Source organism: Paramisgurnus dabryanus, chromosome 2 (assembly GCF_030506205.2).
Source record: "Paramisgurnus dabryanus chromosome 2, PD_genome_1.1, whole genome shotgun sequence".
NCBI classification, from domain to species: domain Eukaryota; kingdom Metazoa; phylum Chordata; class Actinopteri; order Cypriniformes; family Cobitidae; genus Paramisgurnus; species Paramisgurnus dabryanus.
In genome coordinates this window covers 52,612,260-52,625,346 of record NC_133338.1, presented here as the reverse complement: position 1 = coordinate 52,625,346, position 13,087 = coordinate 52,612,260, and the positions used below count along the sequence as shown (strand labels likewise).

At 34.1% G+C, this 13,087-nt stretch overlaps 1 protein-coding gene and 1 long non-coding RNA gene across 3 annotated transcripts in view; one reads left to right on the top strand and one right to left on the bottom strand.

Moving 5' to 3' along the window:
* Positions 1-13,087, bottom strand: part of LOC135743821 (uncharacterized) — a 36,657-nt gene that overhangs the window by 6,716 nt on the left and 16,854 nt on the right. Inside the window, exons 5-6 of the mRNA XM_065261683.2 lie at positions 9,042-10,103; positions 3,029-3,097 (exon numbers count right to left, since the gene is read on the bottom strand). Coding sequence (XP_065117755.2) covers positions 3,029-3,097; positions 9,042-10,103 — 1,131 coding nt within the window. The remainder of the gene's footprint in view (positions 1-3,028; positions 3,098-9,041; positions 10,104-13,087) is intronic.
* Positions 2,750-5,951, top strand: LOC135743815 (uncharacterized). 2 transcript variants are annotated; one of them, XR_010530587.2, is made up of 4 exons: positions 2,750-2,900; positions 3,578-3,792; positions 4,775-4,992; positions 5,562-5,951. It is a non-coding gene; the product is annotated as an uncharacterized lncRNA (long non-coding RNA). The 2 variants fall into 2 exon arrangements; XR_010530588.2 differs by lacking the exon at positions 2,750-2,900 and adding an exon at positions 2,907-3,249.

Below are 13,087 nucleotides of genomic sequence, written 5' to 3'. Positions count from 1 at the left end.
TGTGAACACACACACACATTATGATGTTCTATGTATGAAGTCTTTGGACTACCTGCCATCATGATCTGATTGCACTTAAAGCTAGTTCAGCTAGTTTATAAATGCCTTATAAAATTTGTTTTTCACTAGTGTCATACACATATCCTTAATAATACAGTGTAGCAATACCACACTATATAATTACAACCAATTTAGCATATGAACATCAGATGGAACTCTATATGTATGGCCTAATGGGAGAACATCAATGTCATTGTATAGAGCAGTTAGGCTTTAAAACATGCTTTTTGAGTTTAATTAATAATCTTATTTTGTCTGAAGGAGGCTCTCTACTACAAACCTTTTAAGCTTTTTTTTTTACTTTTTGGCACGCGTTGCCTCAGACAAAGTTTCCATATCAGAAAGTATGTGTCATAGATCAATCTGAAGCTTCCAATGGATTAGTCACGCTCAGACTGTTTCTTTGTCATAGTAACTAGAACTACTCTGCAGCAGATACTAGAACAATTATGCAAATGTAATAAACTTTTGATGCTTTTTTTCTGTGTATTTTCTGATCTATAAGACACTTTGGATGAATGTATTTGCTAAATGAATAAATGCATATGTGATGACTGGAAAAAAAGAAGAATGGCAATAAAACACATGTCTATAGCTTTGATTGGAATTAAAAAAAAGTGCTTTCTTGTTTTCACCTTTAGTTTATTTCCATCTGATCCTTTTTAAGGAAAAGTAAAAGTGACATAATGACCAATGTATGGTAACCCATACTTGAAATGTGACGTCTGTATTTAACCTATCAAGTGAGTGGTGAACACGCACTGCACGTCGTGAACATACACACCCACAGCAGTACTGCAGTGCCCGGGAAACACTGGGAGACAGGTGGCTGGCTCAAGGCACCTCAGTCGCAACCTGTCAGCCGCGAGACTCGAACCAGCAAAACTCTCAGGTTATAAGGTCGACTCTAACTATTGGACCATGACTGCCTATTATTTTATGATGTAAATATTATGTTATATTTAAGAAGTTAAGCTTTTTTGGTAACTGTTAACAGCCTTTTATCAATTCATTGTTTCACATATTGATACAAAGTAAAAGCGTAAGTGCAATTGTTTTTAAATTAAGCGAGCCCAAACATATATTTTAGTCTAATAATTTTAGGATAAGCCCCTAGGATAAGTTAAATAATGAAATGAATATTTATGATGAACACTTGCTGTTAACAAGAAAGATAAAAAGAAGAAGTCATCCTAACAGTGATTAGTTTTACCTTTACTTAGCTGAGCACTTGACCCCAAACATTTTATTGTTTGTCTTGATGCATTGTGATAGTTCGTAGGAAGAATACAAAAAATTCTGTGGTAATTTTTAACACCTTGGGTGTGGATCTAAGCAGTGTTGATTTAACTCTGGAGCTTTGCTGAAATTAGAAGTAGTTTCAACTACCCTAACCTAAAGGACTGAGTGGCAAGGTAAGGAAAATAACAGGACAAAGAGTACACTTCTATTAGTAATCATAATAACTTCTTACATTGAACTGATTATACTTTGATTTCTGTAATTTTGTTATTATATTTGTGTGTAAGTATGAACAGGGTTGGGAGAACTACTTCAACATAATTCCAGTACAGTTACAAATAACCTTAAAGAGATGCAGTAACCTAATTCAAGTATCACAAAATGAAAGTAATCAAGACTTAGCTTTAGACTACTTCAAATATGTAAATAAACTTAATAGAAAAGCATCAGAAGAGTCTTTCAAACTCCAAGCAGATATGAGACAGATAGGCTACTCACTACAGGGGGCTGCAAGAATAAAACAAAAATATTTATTTTTGATTATGCCCTCGATAATCATGATAATTAATGTTGATTAATAAACTACATTAAAATGCTTAATTGCATTTTTATAGGTAATTCATTTTATAGGCTAAAACGTTTGAATGGTTTTTGCTTGCTTACTAATTTAAGACATCACAATGACTTTCTGAGTGACATGGAAACAAAAGGTTTTTCAAACTTGGACTAAATTGTATAGAAATTGGCTACACTGCACAATAAAACTCCCTTTATAATGGATGACGTGGGGATTACTTGGCCCGTCTGACCTTTGGATTATAATCAGTACAATCAATGTACAGTAGAGAACACAGCAAAATTGTATTGGGAGCAATTTAGGGGCAGTTTCCCGGACAGGGATTAGACTAGTCTTAGACTAAAATAAATGTAAGAGCTGTACAAACTAAAAAAAAAATGCATGACATATCTTAAAATACATCAGTGCTCTTTGTTTTGCCTTAAAATGCACACAAGTAATGTTTTTAGTAAGGTATGTTTGTTTATTTTTTCCTAATTAGGCTTAATCTTGGTTTAAGAAAACCCCTGTCCGGGAAAACACCACTTTGTTTGTCATTTAGTGTTTTGCGTTCATATTCTTAACTTTGGACATAGATTTATTAATATATTATTAAAATGATAAGATCATTAATGCATTGTCGGTAAACCATGCTTTCAATGAAACTGGCTTTAAAAACAATAACTCGTTTTAGTCATTTGTGCATTGCATGTCGTTACCACTAATGAGCACAAGATGGCAGATGACTTCTTCGCCACTATCATTTTGAGTCGTATTTTAAAGGAAGATTTACAAGCAATAGCATGCAATGATTTTACTATAGCCAACTTATTAAATGAAGATCCAAAATCAGGAAGCCAAATGCAGTTTGAGATTTATTAAGAATAGTGTGTTATATAACAGGATATAGAAGAGGCAGATCATTATTTTCACACTCCATCACAGCAGGTGGCGGTATGCACCTTTAAAGTTGGTTCGTAACCCGCCATTAAACCAAAAGAAGAAGATGAAGATCGTAACGTCAGCTCATCGTAAGCATTAGGTAAGTGCTCGCTCACAAGCTTATGAATAATTATATTGCAGCGAATGCGTTACGACAGGCACTGTCATTGTGTGAATAATTAATGATATAGTGATCCAAGCATTACGTCGAGTTTGCCGTAAGCTTACCTCATAGCCATCATAAGCCAGGTACGCTGACGGAAGGGTAACGTAACCACACGGAAGAGCCAAAAAGTACTATGGAGGAATACAAACACAAAAGAAGCAGCAGTAACAACAGAAGACAGTTTTGTCATGTAAATGGCCTTGGGCAAAAGTCTTTATAACTGCAATAACATAAGTTAGTGGAAACAGTGTCAGGCTTTCCCAGATGGAGACAATATAGTGAGGTAAAATTTTAGTGCTGTTTAAATGAATGCGTTGTGTTCGTTATTCATTTAAAAATATGAACATAAAGTTATGACTCATGACAAACTGGGAAGATAGTTAATAACACAGATCTGTTCAAATATGAGGGAAACTATATTCCTTTGTAGGCCTACTGTGTAGCATTATTAGAGTACGTTGATCTATATAATTTCCTTGTTGATTTTACATTAATACTATGATTTTACATTTGAATAACCATTGTTTCAAAAATCATAAAAACAAATCTGATTCTAGTTATTACTTATACAAGCAACTTTTTATGGTTTTCTATATGCTTGTCTTTCACAGATTATTCACCCAGTGTTTATGCACAAGATTGACCAAATCTTATTTAGATGACCAAATTATGAACAATGACCCACCCTGAGGCTGTAAGAGTGTGCCTGATGAGAGAATGCATACTTGAACCAGTTATAAGACTTAATATATTCAAGAAGACCAAGCGATCCTTATAGGACTACATGCAAAGCAATGTACTCCAGGCCGCACAACTGGACATACAAGTACTTTTTAAAAAGCTCATTATTCTTCTTAACTTAAACATGCATGCTTATTCTTTTTGCTATTGTCTGTTTTATTATTAGTAAACAGTTTTGTTTTAAATTGTTAAAACATCTTTATCCTTTTTCAGATTATATTTTTGTTAAAGATTTTTATTATCTACATGTCATGTCTGTGTTTATTTCAAGTGCAAACAGTAGAACTGTCACAAATGAATATATCTATGACTTTGCACCTGCACTTAATTTAGATATTTTTAAGCATTTTAGATCAAAATCAGAGTGTAACTTTTACTTTTCATACTAAATGAAATATTCAGCCCCAAATAGCACTTGATTACAGAAGAGTTTTCACTTGTTAACCTGGCCGATACAGCAACCATCACACCAAACATTCCAAAACCTGTTTCATTAGATAGAAACAATCAATGAATTTGGGCAACCAGTATGTGATTGAATACTATAGCTAAAAGTGTGTCACAGCTTTGTTCTGATCGGTTGTTTCTGTTTATGTGTTTTGTACGCTGTGTGTTTTGTCATTGGTTTGTTTTGACAGGTGGCCATGCACGTACCAGTCATTGTCTTAAGCCCAGGATACACTGCAAGATTTTTGCTCTCCTATAATATCATTACCTTATCACACTGTGCGACATGGATCATTTAAACTTGGGTACGACAAGCATGTAGACTGTATAATGATGACACCTATTGACTCATAGGTTGTGATGAGTGTGACTCCAGTTAAGTGCAATGTCACCAGAATGTGCTAGTGTTAAACAAATACTGGTACGCTGGTCGACATAGGACCACCGAAGAGCCACGATCACAGAAATTGCCACAAATGATGGTAATCTTTCATTTGGGACTGCCAAAAATCATGCAGTGTATCCCAGCTATATCCTCCCCTCCCTCTAGTCATCATCTCATTAATTATGAGATGCGCTGTCAGTGCTTTTTCTTTCTGACTCTTCTCTGTTCTCTCCAGATTGTGCCCTGATGCCATCTGCCCCGTTCTCCCAGCCTCATCTTCCCTCTCTATGCCTAGCTTTAAATCGGTTGGCTCTTCTTTTGGCTCTCTTCATCCCGTCTGCCTGCCTCGCTGCTCTCCCTGATAACATTTCCTGACTGATGCCTTGCACTCTGACTCTTTCTGCAAGGTGCCATTCTGAGCAGTGACTCAATTTAGTGCCACTCTGCTGCTTGGTGAGTCTCTGCATTCTGGAATAGAGATTTTCATTGCCCATTCAATAAACTGTTTGGTGCCTACAGTTGAGTCTGTGACTTTTTTTTGACCAAGTGATGTAAGTAAGGTCTCAACTTTATACCTTTTAATATTGATTTCTAGTTACACAGTTGTCTTTATGATGGGCCTAGCATTTTTTAGAGAGTCTGTATTTCTGTTTCCTATGTCAATACTACCTATTACAATGTTTTTGGTTGAAAACAATTATATGACTTTGTTGCCAATGTTTGTTGTTTATGGGTTTTATTAATAATCAAATATTAAATAAGATTCATTTATAACTGAGCAAAAAAAATCCTTTTGGAGTTTATATTCCATTATAATTTGCCTAATTCTTACTAGAGTACATGTAATAAAGTTCTGTTTTCTTTTTCATTTATGTTTTTACTACAGTACATTCTGATTGTATGAAGTTATAAGACTTAACAGTTTACAGGCTGTGATGTGCATTAAGCCTACATATACTAACATTCCTAGGTCACCCATTTCCCAGGGCAGCACAATAAACTTTACCATTTATGTGTTGCAGGCATTGCACTTCTGAGGTCATCACCATCTTTCTTCAGCCAACCAAAATGATTCTCACCAACCACCCCAGCTCTGCTAAGCTTGATGTTGGAGGTCTGCTGTTTTTGAAGCAGGGGACCACTGTCCATTAAAGGCTTCATAAACCATTTAACAAAATCACATAAGATAGGGTAGTTCATACTCCATGCGATGTGCCATACAATGGAAGGGCCATGTTCCTTATCACATCTGGATGCTGCAAAGCTCCTGTCTCCTCAACAATTTACGAACTAATCAATTATTAAATGAAGAAATGCTATGTAAATGCAAAGATATTTCTTCCTGTGGAATTTGAGTCTTAAATTTAGTAATTACTGTTTTATGGCATAAATAAAAGTTAAATATTATATTATTTTAAAAGCATCATGTATCTTTTTTCATTCCTAATGTATTCTACTAGTAGTGTGTCAGGCACTTTAACCCTTATGAAAAAAGCCAAGGAAAATAGAGAGCATCATATCAAAACAACTGTTTATTTGCACATGCAACATTAAACTATGGTATACATCTCTGTTTTCCTAACAATACTGAAAAGGATGAGTATTTAGAGTCTACAGTACTGCTTGCTCAATCTCCAGCAAAGATAAAAACATCCTAAGAAAAAGGACTCATTCACATAGTATTCCTCTTTTTACAACCGCGACACATTTTACACAGACAACACAGCATCTGGAGGACGTATATGATCCTCACCAGTGTTATTTATTGTTTTTTCCTGTGTGTGTCTAATGATAATAAAAAAATTATAATTGATCAATTATACTTTGAAGGATAAAGCAAAACTACTATATTTACTATAAAGCTATCTAAACCAATAGCAGCTTCATAAGACTTAAGGTAGTTATCAAAGGAACTAACAAACAAATATAATGCATATGGGTTGACCTGTGAAAACATAATGTCCTGTTTTCATTTGTCAGTTACCAGTTAGGCTTTAGAAACATGATAAAGTTAAAGTGTATTTAAAAATATAGTTTGAAGAAATTTGTGAAAGTGGTCATGAATTTCAAGGGTTGAATGATTATAGTTAACTGTTTAAAAATATGTAGTTGTAGCCTACTAATGCTTTTATAAAATGCTCAAAATATATTTTAGATTACATCCTGTGATATCCAAGCCTTCTTTGTTTCTGTGTTTTCAAAGCTCCACACCAGTAGGTGGTGGTAAAGAAAACAGTGTAGGTACGCGTTAACACGTGATTTACGTGTTAACACGCACTAACGCGTTAACACGTAGTGCGTGTTAACACGTGATTTACGCGTTAACACGTAGTGCGTGTTAACACGTATTTTTAACACGTTTTTGCCCTGTTGGCCTTCCATAAAAAAACGAACCGATTTTCATTGAAGCTTTGTATCGAAGCTTGATTCGTTCTGGCAAAATCACGTGACCAATGACGTCCGAAGCTTCGTTTCACACACACCCACGTGACTGCTTCGTTATCTGATTCAAAGGTTTAGAATTGTGCGATGCGCGGCGCGCCCTCATGGGTTGTATTGGAGTATTGCATTACACGGAATCGATTACTGTATAGTGAGTTTATGATAGAATATATTAGTAGTAAAAAGCCTTTTCTGCACCACTTAATACCATGATATATTTTTTAATTGGTTCACACTTTATACTTTTGAGACAAGGTCTATCCTTAATTTGTTTTTTTGTTTGGAGTACCATTCGCATGAAATGGAACATGCTTTGGTCATGTATTTAATATAGTGTTACATTTATTTATGAATCTATCCTTAATTTGTCAATCCATTAAGTTTTGCTTTTATAATTAAATTAATACGTTGTTTGGTTGTGGAACATGTTGTGAAACAGCACTTTCACCAGCAGAGGTCCTCATTGAGCTCTGATTTGAAAAGCTTCGAGTAATAAACCTTTTTCCGATACAATTGGGTTGAAAGCTTCACTGCTTCAAGAAAGCTTCACTTCGCCATCACTAATTCTAATATTATCTAAAGTTCCTTGAGTAACATTTTTATGGTTTAATTTACCTCACACAAACACCTCAATCTTCTCTCATCCGACAGACGAGCGGAAGCGCACTCCTTATTACGTCACCACACGACAGGCTCCGGGAAACAAAATAAAAGTCGATTGTTAATGTCAACATTATTAAAAAGTATTATTATTTATTTTTACCAATACTTATTTATTTTCCATTCTTTAATTCATTTTTTTTCATTATTTATATTCTTTGTATTTTCATATTTGAACTGTAACTGTGTATGGTGCAATGTGTCTGCCTTTGACAATTGTAGTTTTTTCTTTCTATTGCAGGCCTGTTTTTTGTATGTACTGTACATATGACATTCCAATAAAAAATAAATAAATAAATCAAATAAAAGTCAAGCATGATATTATTATTGGTAAAAGGAATTCTTTCACACTACTCTGTAACATTCACTTTCCCAACCCCCTGTCTTGGATTACTCTATAAAAAATTATAAATGCAACAACAAATATATTAGAAGTATTTTCATCGAGAGACTTCATTCAAACAGAATTAGACGTCATTATATTTTAAAAGATTTCAACCTAAATGAAATTAAGGAAATGAGATATATATTTGAGAAACAACATATACCCATCTAATAAATTATTTTATTCACTTTAATATTGGAGAAAACACTAATTGAGTCCTGGAGAATGTGAAAGATCTGGAGAGCATCTGTTTGGTCTCTGATCACATTTAATTTGTAGGTTATAAAAGCTATTACATAATTGAGAGCCACTAATTGTGGCTGATAAAAAACAACTCTATTATAAGAAGATTTTGCCCAGGATTTTATCTGATAATATATAAATATATATAATGATGGACATGGCAGATTCCCAACAGGAAAAAACATCATTCATGAAGTTCACCTATAATAGGTATCAATTCAAAAGCAAAGAATTGCATCAAGCTTATACATGTTGCATGATTTATTTAAAGGTATCTATACATAAAAATGTCATTCCATTAAAACAACATACTCTAGATCAGGGTTCCTCAATTAGTTTTCACCATGTTCCAAATTTTGCCAACAACACAAAGCCAAGGGCCATTTAACAAATCCCCATTTATAATTGGTTCAATGGGTCACAAAAATAATGTGCGCATTTGTGTGTGTGCGCAAGCTTTTGTGCATGTGCTTTTGTATAGCTGCGAGTAAAGACCTATTCACAATTCATACCTCTAATGTTTGGACTAAATTTTGTCATAACAATCCTTTACAATGATATTTAAGTTTATTGGGCCAAACCTTTTTCGAAGCGGGCCAAAAGTGGTCCACGGCTGTCTATCAAGGAACCCTGCTCGGGATAATGCATTGCAATAATTTTTTTGGGAGTAATTCAGTTGTGAGGTTTATCTACATTTCATTGTGCTTGGACCTGAAGACTGAAGTTGATCTTTGCAGACAGCAGTTTTCTCTGTGAGATAAGGGTTTTAGAGTTTTTCTTCATGGATCTTTTGGTGCCGCCTTAGGGCTGTGCTTCTCATAAAGGCTTTTCCACACTCAGAGCACACATGGTTTCTCACACCTGCATGTCCCTTCTGGTGCCTATTACGACTCCTGACACATATAAACCCCTTCCCACAAACAGAACACAAATACGGCCTCTCATCTGAATGAGTCAGTAGGTGCCTTTTCAGCGACTCTGCTGTAACAAACTTCTTATCGCACTGATCGCAGCTAAACGGCCTTTCATTCGAGTGATACAGCAGATGAATTCTGAAATCATGTGCATGTATGTAACTCTTATCACACAGATGGCATGAGTAAGGTCTCTCACCTGTATGAACTCGAATGTGATACTTAAGAGCTCCTTTTTGTGTAAAACTCTTATCACACAGATGACACAAGTAAGGTCTCTCACCTGTATGAATTCGTATGTGACGTCTAAGATCTACTTGTTGTGTAAAGCTCTTATCACACTGAGGGCATGTGAAAGGTTTCTCTCCAGTGTGAATTCGTATGTGCTCCTGAAGATTTGTTTTAAATGTGAAACTCTTTCCACAATGAGAGCAGGTGTACGGCTTTTCACTAGAGTGGATTTTCACATGAGATTTTAAGAATCCCTTACGTGAAAAACTCTTTCCACAATGAGAGCATGAGAAAGGCTTTGTCTCACTGTGAGTTATCATATGATTCTTAAGATATCCTTTAAATGTGTAACTCTTTCCACATTGAGGGCAGACATGCGGCCTTTCAGCACTGTGAGTCTTCATGTGAGTATTACGTTTTGCTTTACTGATGAAACATTTATCACATAGAGGGCAGGCAAAAGGCCTCTCACCTGTGTGAATCTTTAGGTGATAGCTTAAGGACTCTTTTTTTAAGAAAGTCTTAGCACAAAGATGGCATGCAAAAACAACTCTTTCTTGAGAGGAATTCTCATCAGTTTCTGAGCAGCTGTCAGTCATGAAATTGTGGTCCTGATGTTCATCCGTAATTTCATTGCGTTCTTGACCTTCCTCTTTCACTTCCAACAAGTCTGAAATAAACACAATAGGCTAACGAATAATACAATTGTAAAAAAAGGCAAATCCCAAATTAACATATTCTATACCATTCAATAGTAGATGACTGTCTCGAACAACAAAAAAAGCCTACAGGTCTATTTATACTTTTGCGTAGAACCTATACATTCATATTTGTTTATACTTCTGAATCATTGTTCGCCTCGATGTGCAATTACACATTGCAGATCGATAGAAGGCAATGTCCACTGACAAGTTACGGTTTTAAGGCAAAAAGCATCTTATAAACTTCACACAGTTATTAATGATAAATGAAAATTAAACACAAACCTCTTTGTTGTTGAGTATGTTGAGGTTTTATTGTGAATGATTCAGGATCAGTCTCCTCTTTAACACACTCCATCATTACAACAGTGGATCAGAATAGTAGAGTAGTTGAATGTGTTGTGACAGCAGCTGCTTGTTTGACTTCTTCACAGTATTTATAGATGAACTATGATCAAATAAACACAAAGGATAAACAATGACAGAAACTTCAATGTAATAACATGACACTGTTTACTCTGTGGTCTACAACACAAACCCTCAGCACTTGTGATGTTCAAAGTGGTTTTAAACAGATTTCAGTTTAATTTCTTAATTTTCATATTAGTGGTTAACTGTTATGGGATTCTCAATAATTGGTTTAGTGCTATATGATATACTGCTACTAGAAAACACTGCAATAGCCTTCCATTAAAAACAGCAATATTTCCCAATTTATTACTGCCAATATGTTTAAAAAAAACAGTATTTTAATAACAGCTGTTGGGTTGCACTGATGTGTATATAACGCATTTAGTATATTAATAAATTGCATTTATTGTAAAGTGTTACCTAGCATTTGTTTAGATTGAAACAGTTTGTGTTTTATTTCACGTTCCTTGTTTTATTTTACTCTGGTACCATCTTACGTAACAAAATTAGGTTACAAAACTTGGTACAAAATCATCTGCAGGTTTACAAAAACATACATTTCTGTATGGTTTGAAAGAGACAGTAAATCATGTTTGTTCTTTTTGTGTTCATGTTTCTTTCAGAGACCAAACGCAACTCAGTGTCGTTGTACAAGAAAACGACTCTCAGTACTTCACAATAAAGTATTAAAATATTCTAATATTATATAAATTTGCTTCAGTAACATTTTAATGGTTTTATTTACCTCTCACAAACACTTCAATCTTCCTCAACCGAGCGGCAGCGCACGCCTTCTTATGACGTCACCACACGACAGCTCCGGTAAGCAAAATAAAAGTCGCGAATATTTAACCAAAGACCAGAAAATAAAGTACGAAAAAATTTTTTGATAATAACGTACAAAAAGCAAACCGAATATTAAATTGCTGGTTACAAAGAAACATTTTTGGTCGGTTGCGAATCAAAGTAACTTAGAAATACTTATTAAGATTGATTTATCCCGCTCTTTCTTAAGCTCCCCCATCGAATTTTATTAAAACATGTTCCCAAAAATTTTTTAATATAAGCCCATTATATTAAAAAAGCAGACATTATTAAATCCTATGAACAAGGTGGTTTAAATGTAATTGAATTTGAAAACATTAATATTTTGTTAAAACCTAAATGGTTAAAAATGTTTATATGTAAAGAAGATAGTTTTTGGTTTACAGTTCCATCAGCTTTGTTTCAAAAATTTGGTGGAATTCTTTTTTTCCCCCTCAAATGTGATTTTGATTTATCTAAACTCCCAGTGAAACGATAATATTCCAACAAGTACTCTTATTTTGGAAATTGGCACATACACACAATTTCACCTCATAATGCCTAAATTTGGAACAACAAATATTGCACAAAGATCTTTATGTTATAAGAATTGGCTAAGCTTAAGTATATGGTCAGTGAGAGATCTAACGGATGAAAATGGTAACATTTTAAACTACAGTGCTTTTACATTGAAGCATTGCTTTGCCTGTCACCCGAAATAGTTTTTCACTGTCATTAATGCAATTCCTTCTGGTATAAAAATGCTGATGAGATGTTCCCTTTCTTATAATATAAGTAAAGCCTTATACATTGGAGATATTCAATTTAAAAGTGATAATTGTACTAACAAGTATATAAGACAGGTGATTTTAAAAACCTGTTATCCCTGTAAAGAAACAGATTAGACCACGTTTGATAAGAATACTGTAATATAGCTTATTTAAGTTTTCCTGTTCCTCCTAAAGCAAAAGAAACACATTTTAAAATTTTAAATGATATTTACCCTTCTAACAAATTTACTAAATCAAAAATGTAATATAAATATTGTCCGCTGTTTCTTCAGTGTTAGTCATTCTGATGACACCAATCATATCTTGTTTTTATATCCAATTACTCCAAACTCCACTGGATGTCAATTCAGGACTGGTTGATAGAAAAAAAGGTGGTTGATTTTGTTTTATCTTTAAATATTTTATTTGGAGTACACAAAGAATGCTGTGTTAATTTTTTGCTTAATAACATTGTAATATTAGCAAAATCTTTCATTCATACATGTAGATTCTTTAAATCCCCCACTACTTATTATATTTAAAAATGACTTAAAATGTTTTTCCAAAGCCTTAAATAAGATGAGAGGTCTATGAACCTGCTTTATCTTTTGACATCTTTTAATTTATTGTGATTCTGCCCTTAATTTTGTTTAAATATTTTCTCCTTTCTTTCACTCTCTATTTAAGTTCATGTAAATTATGATTTCAAATTAAAAGCTGTAATAACCATCACAAATATAAGAAGTTGATCTTCGTTCACTCTTTGCAGACAGCGCTTTTCTCTTTGAGTCTGCAGCTGTGATTGACTGAAACTTCTTCAATATGAATGAAAGTGTTGCAGCTTCTTACAGTCACTTGTGTTTTATCAGCGTATCTACCAAAGCCCCTGGACATCTTATTACAATATTGGGCATCTTGAATTCTATCAAATAATAACAGGATAAAAAAAATCAAAACACAATTAATTGCGGCTAATGTGTATTGAAA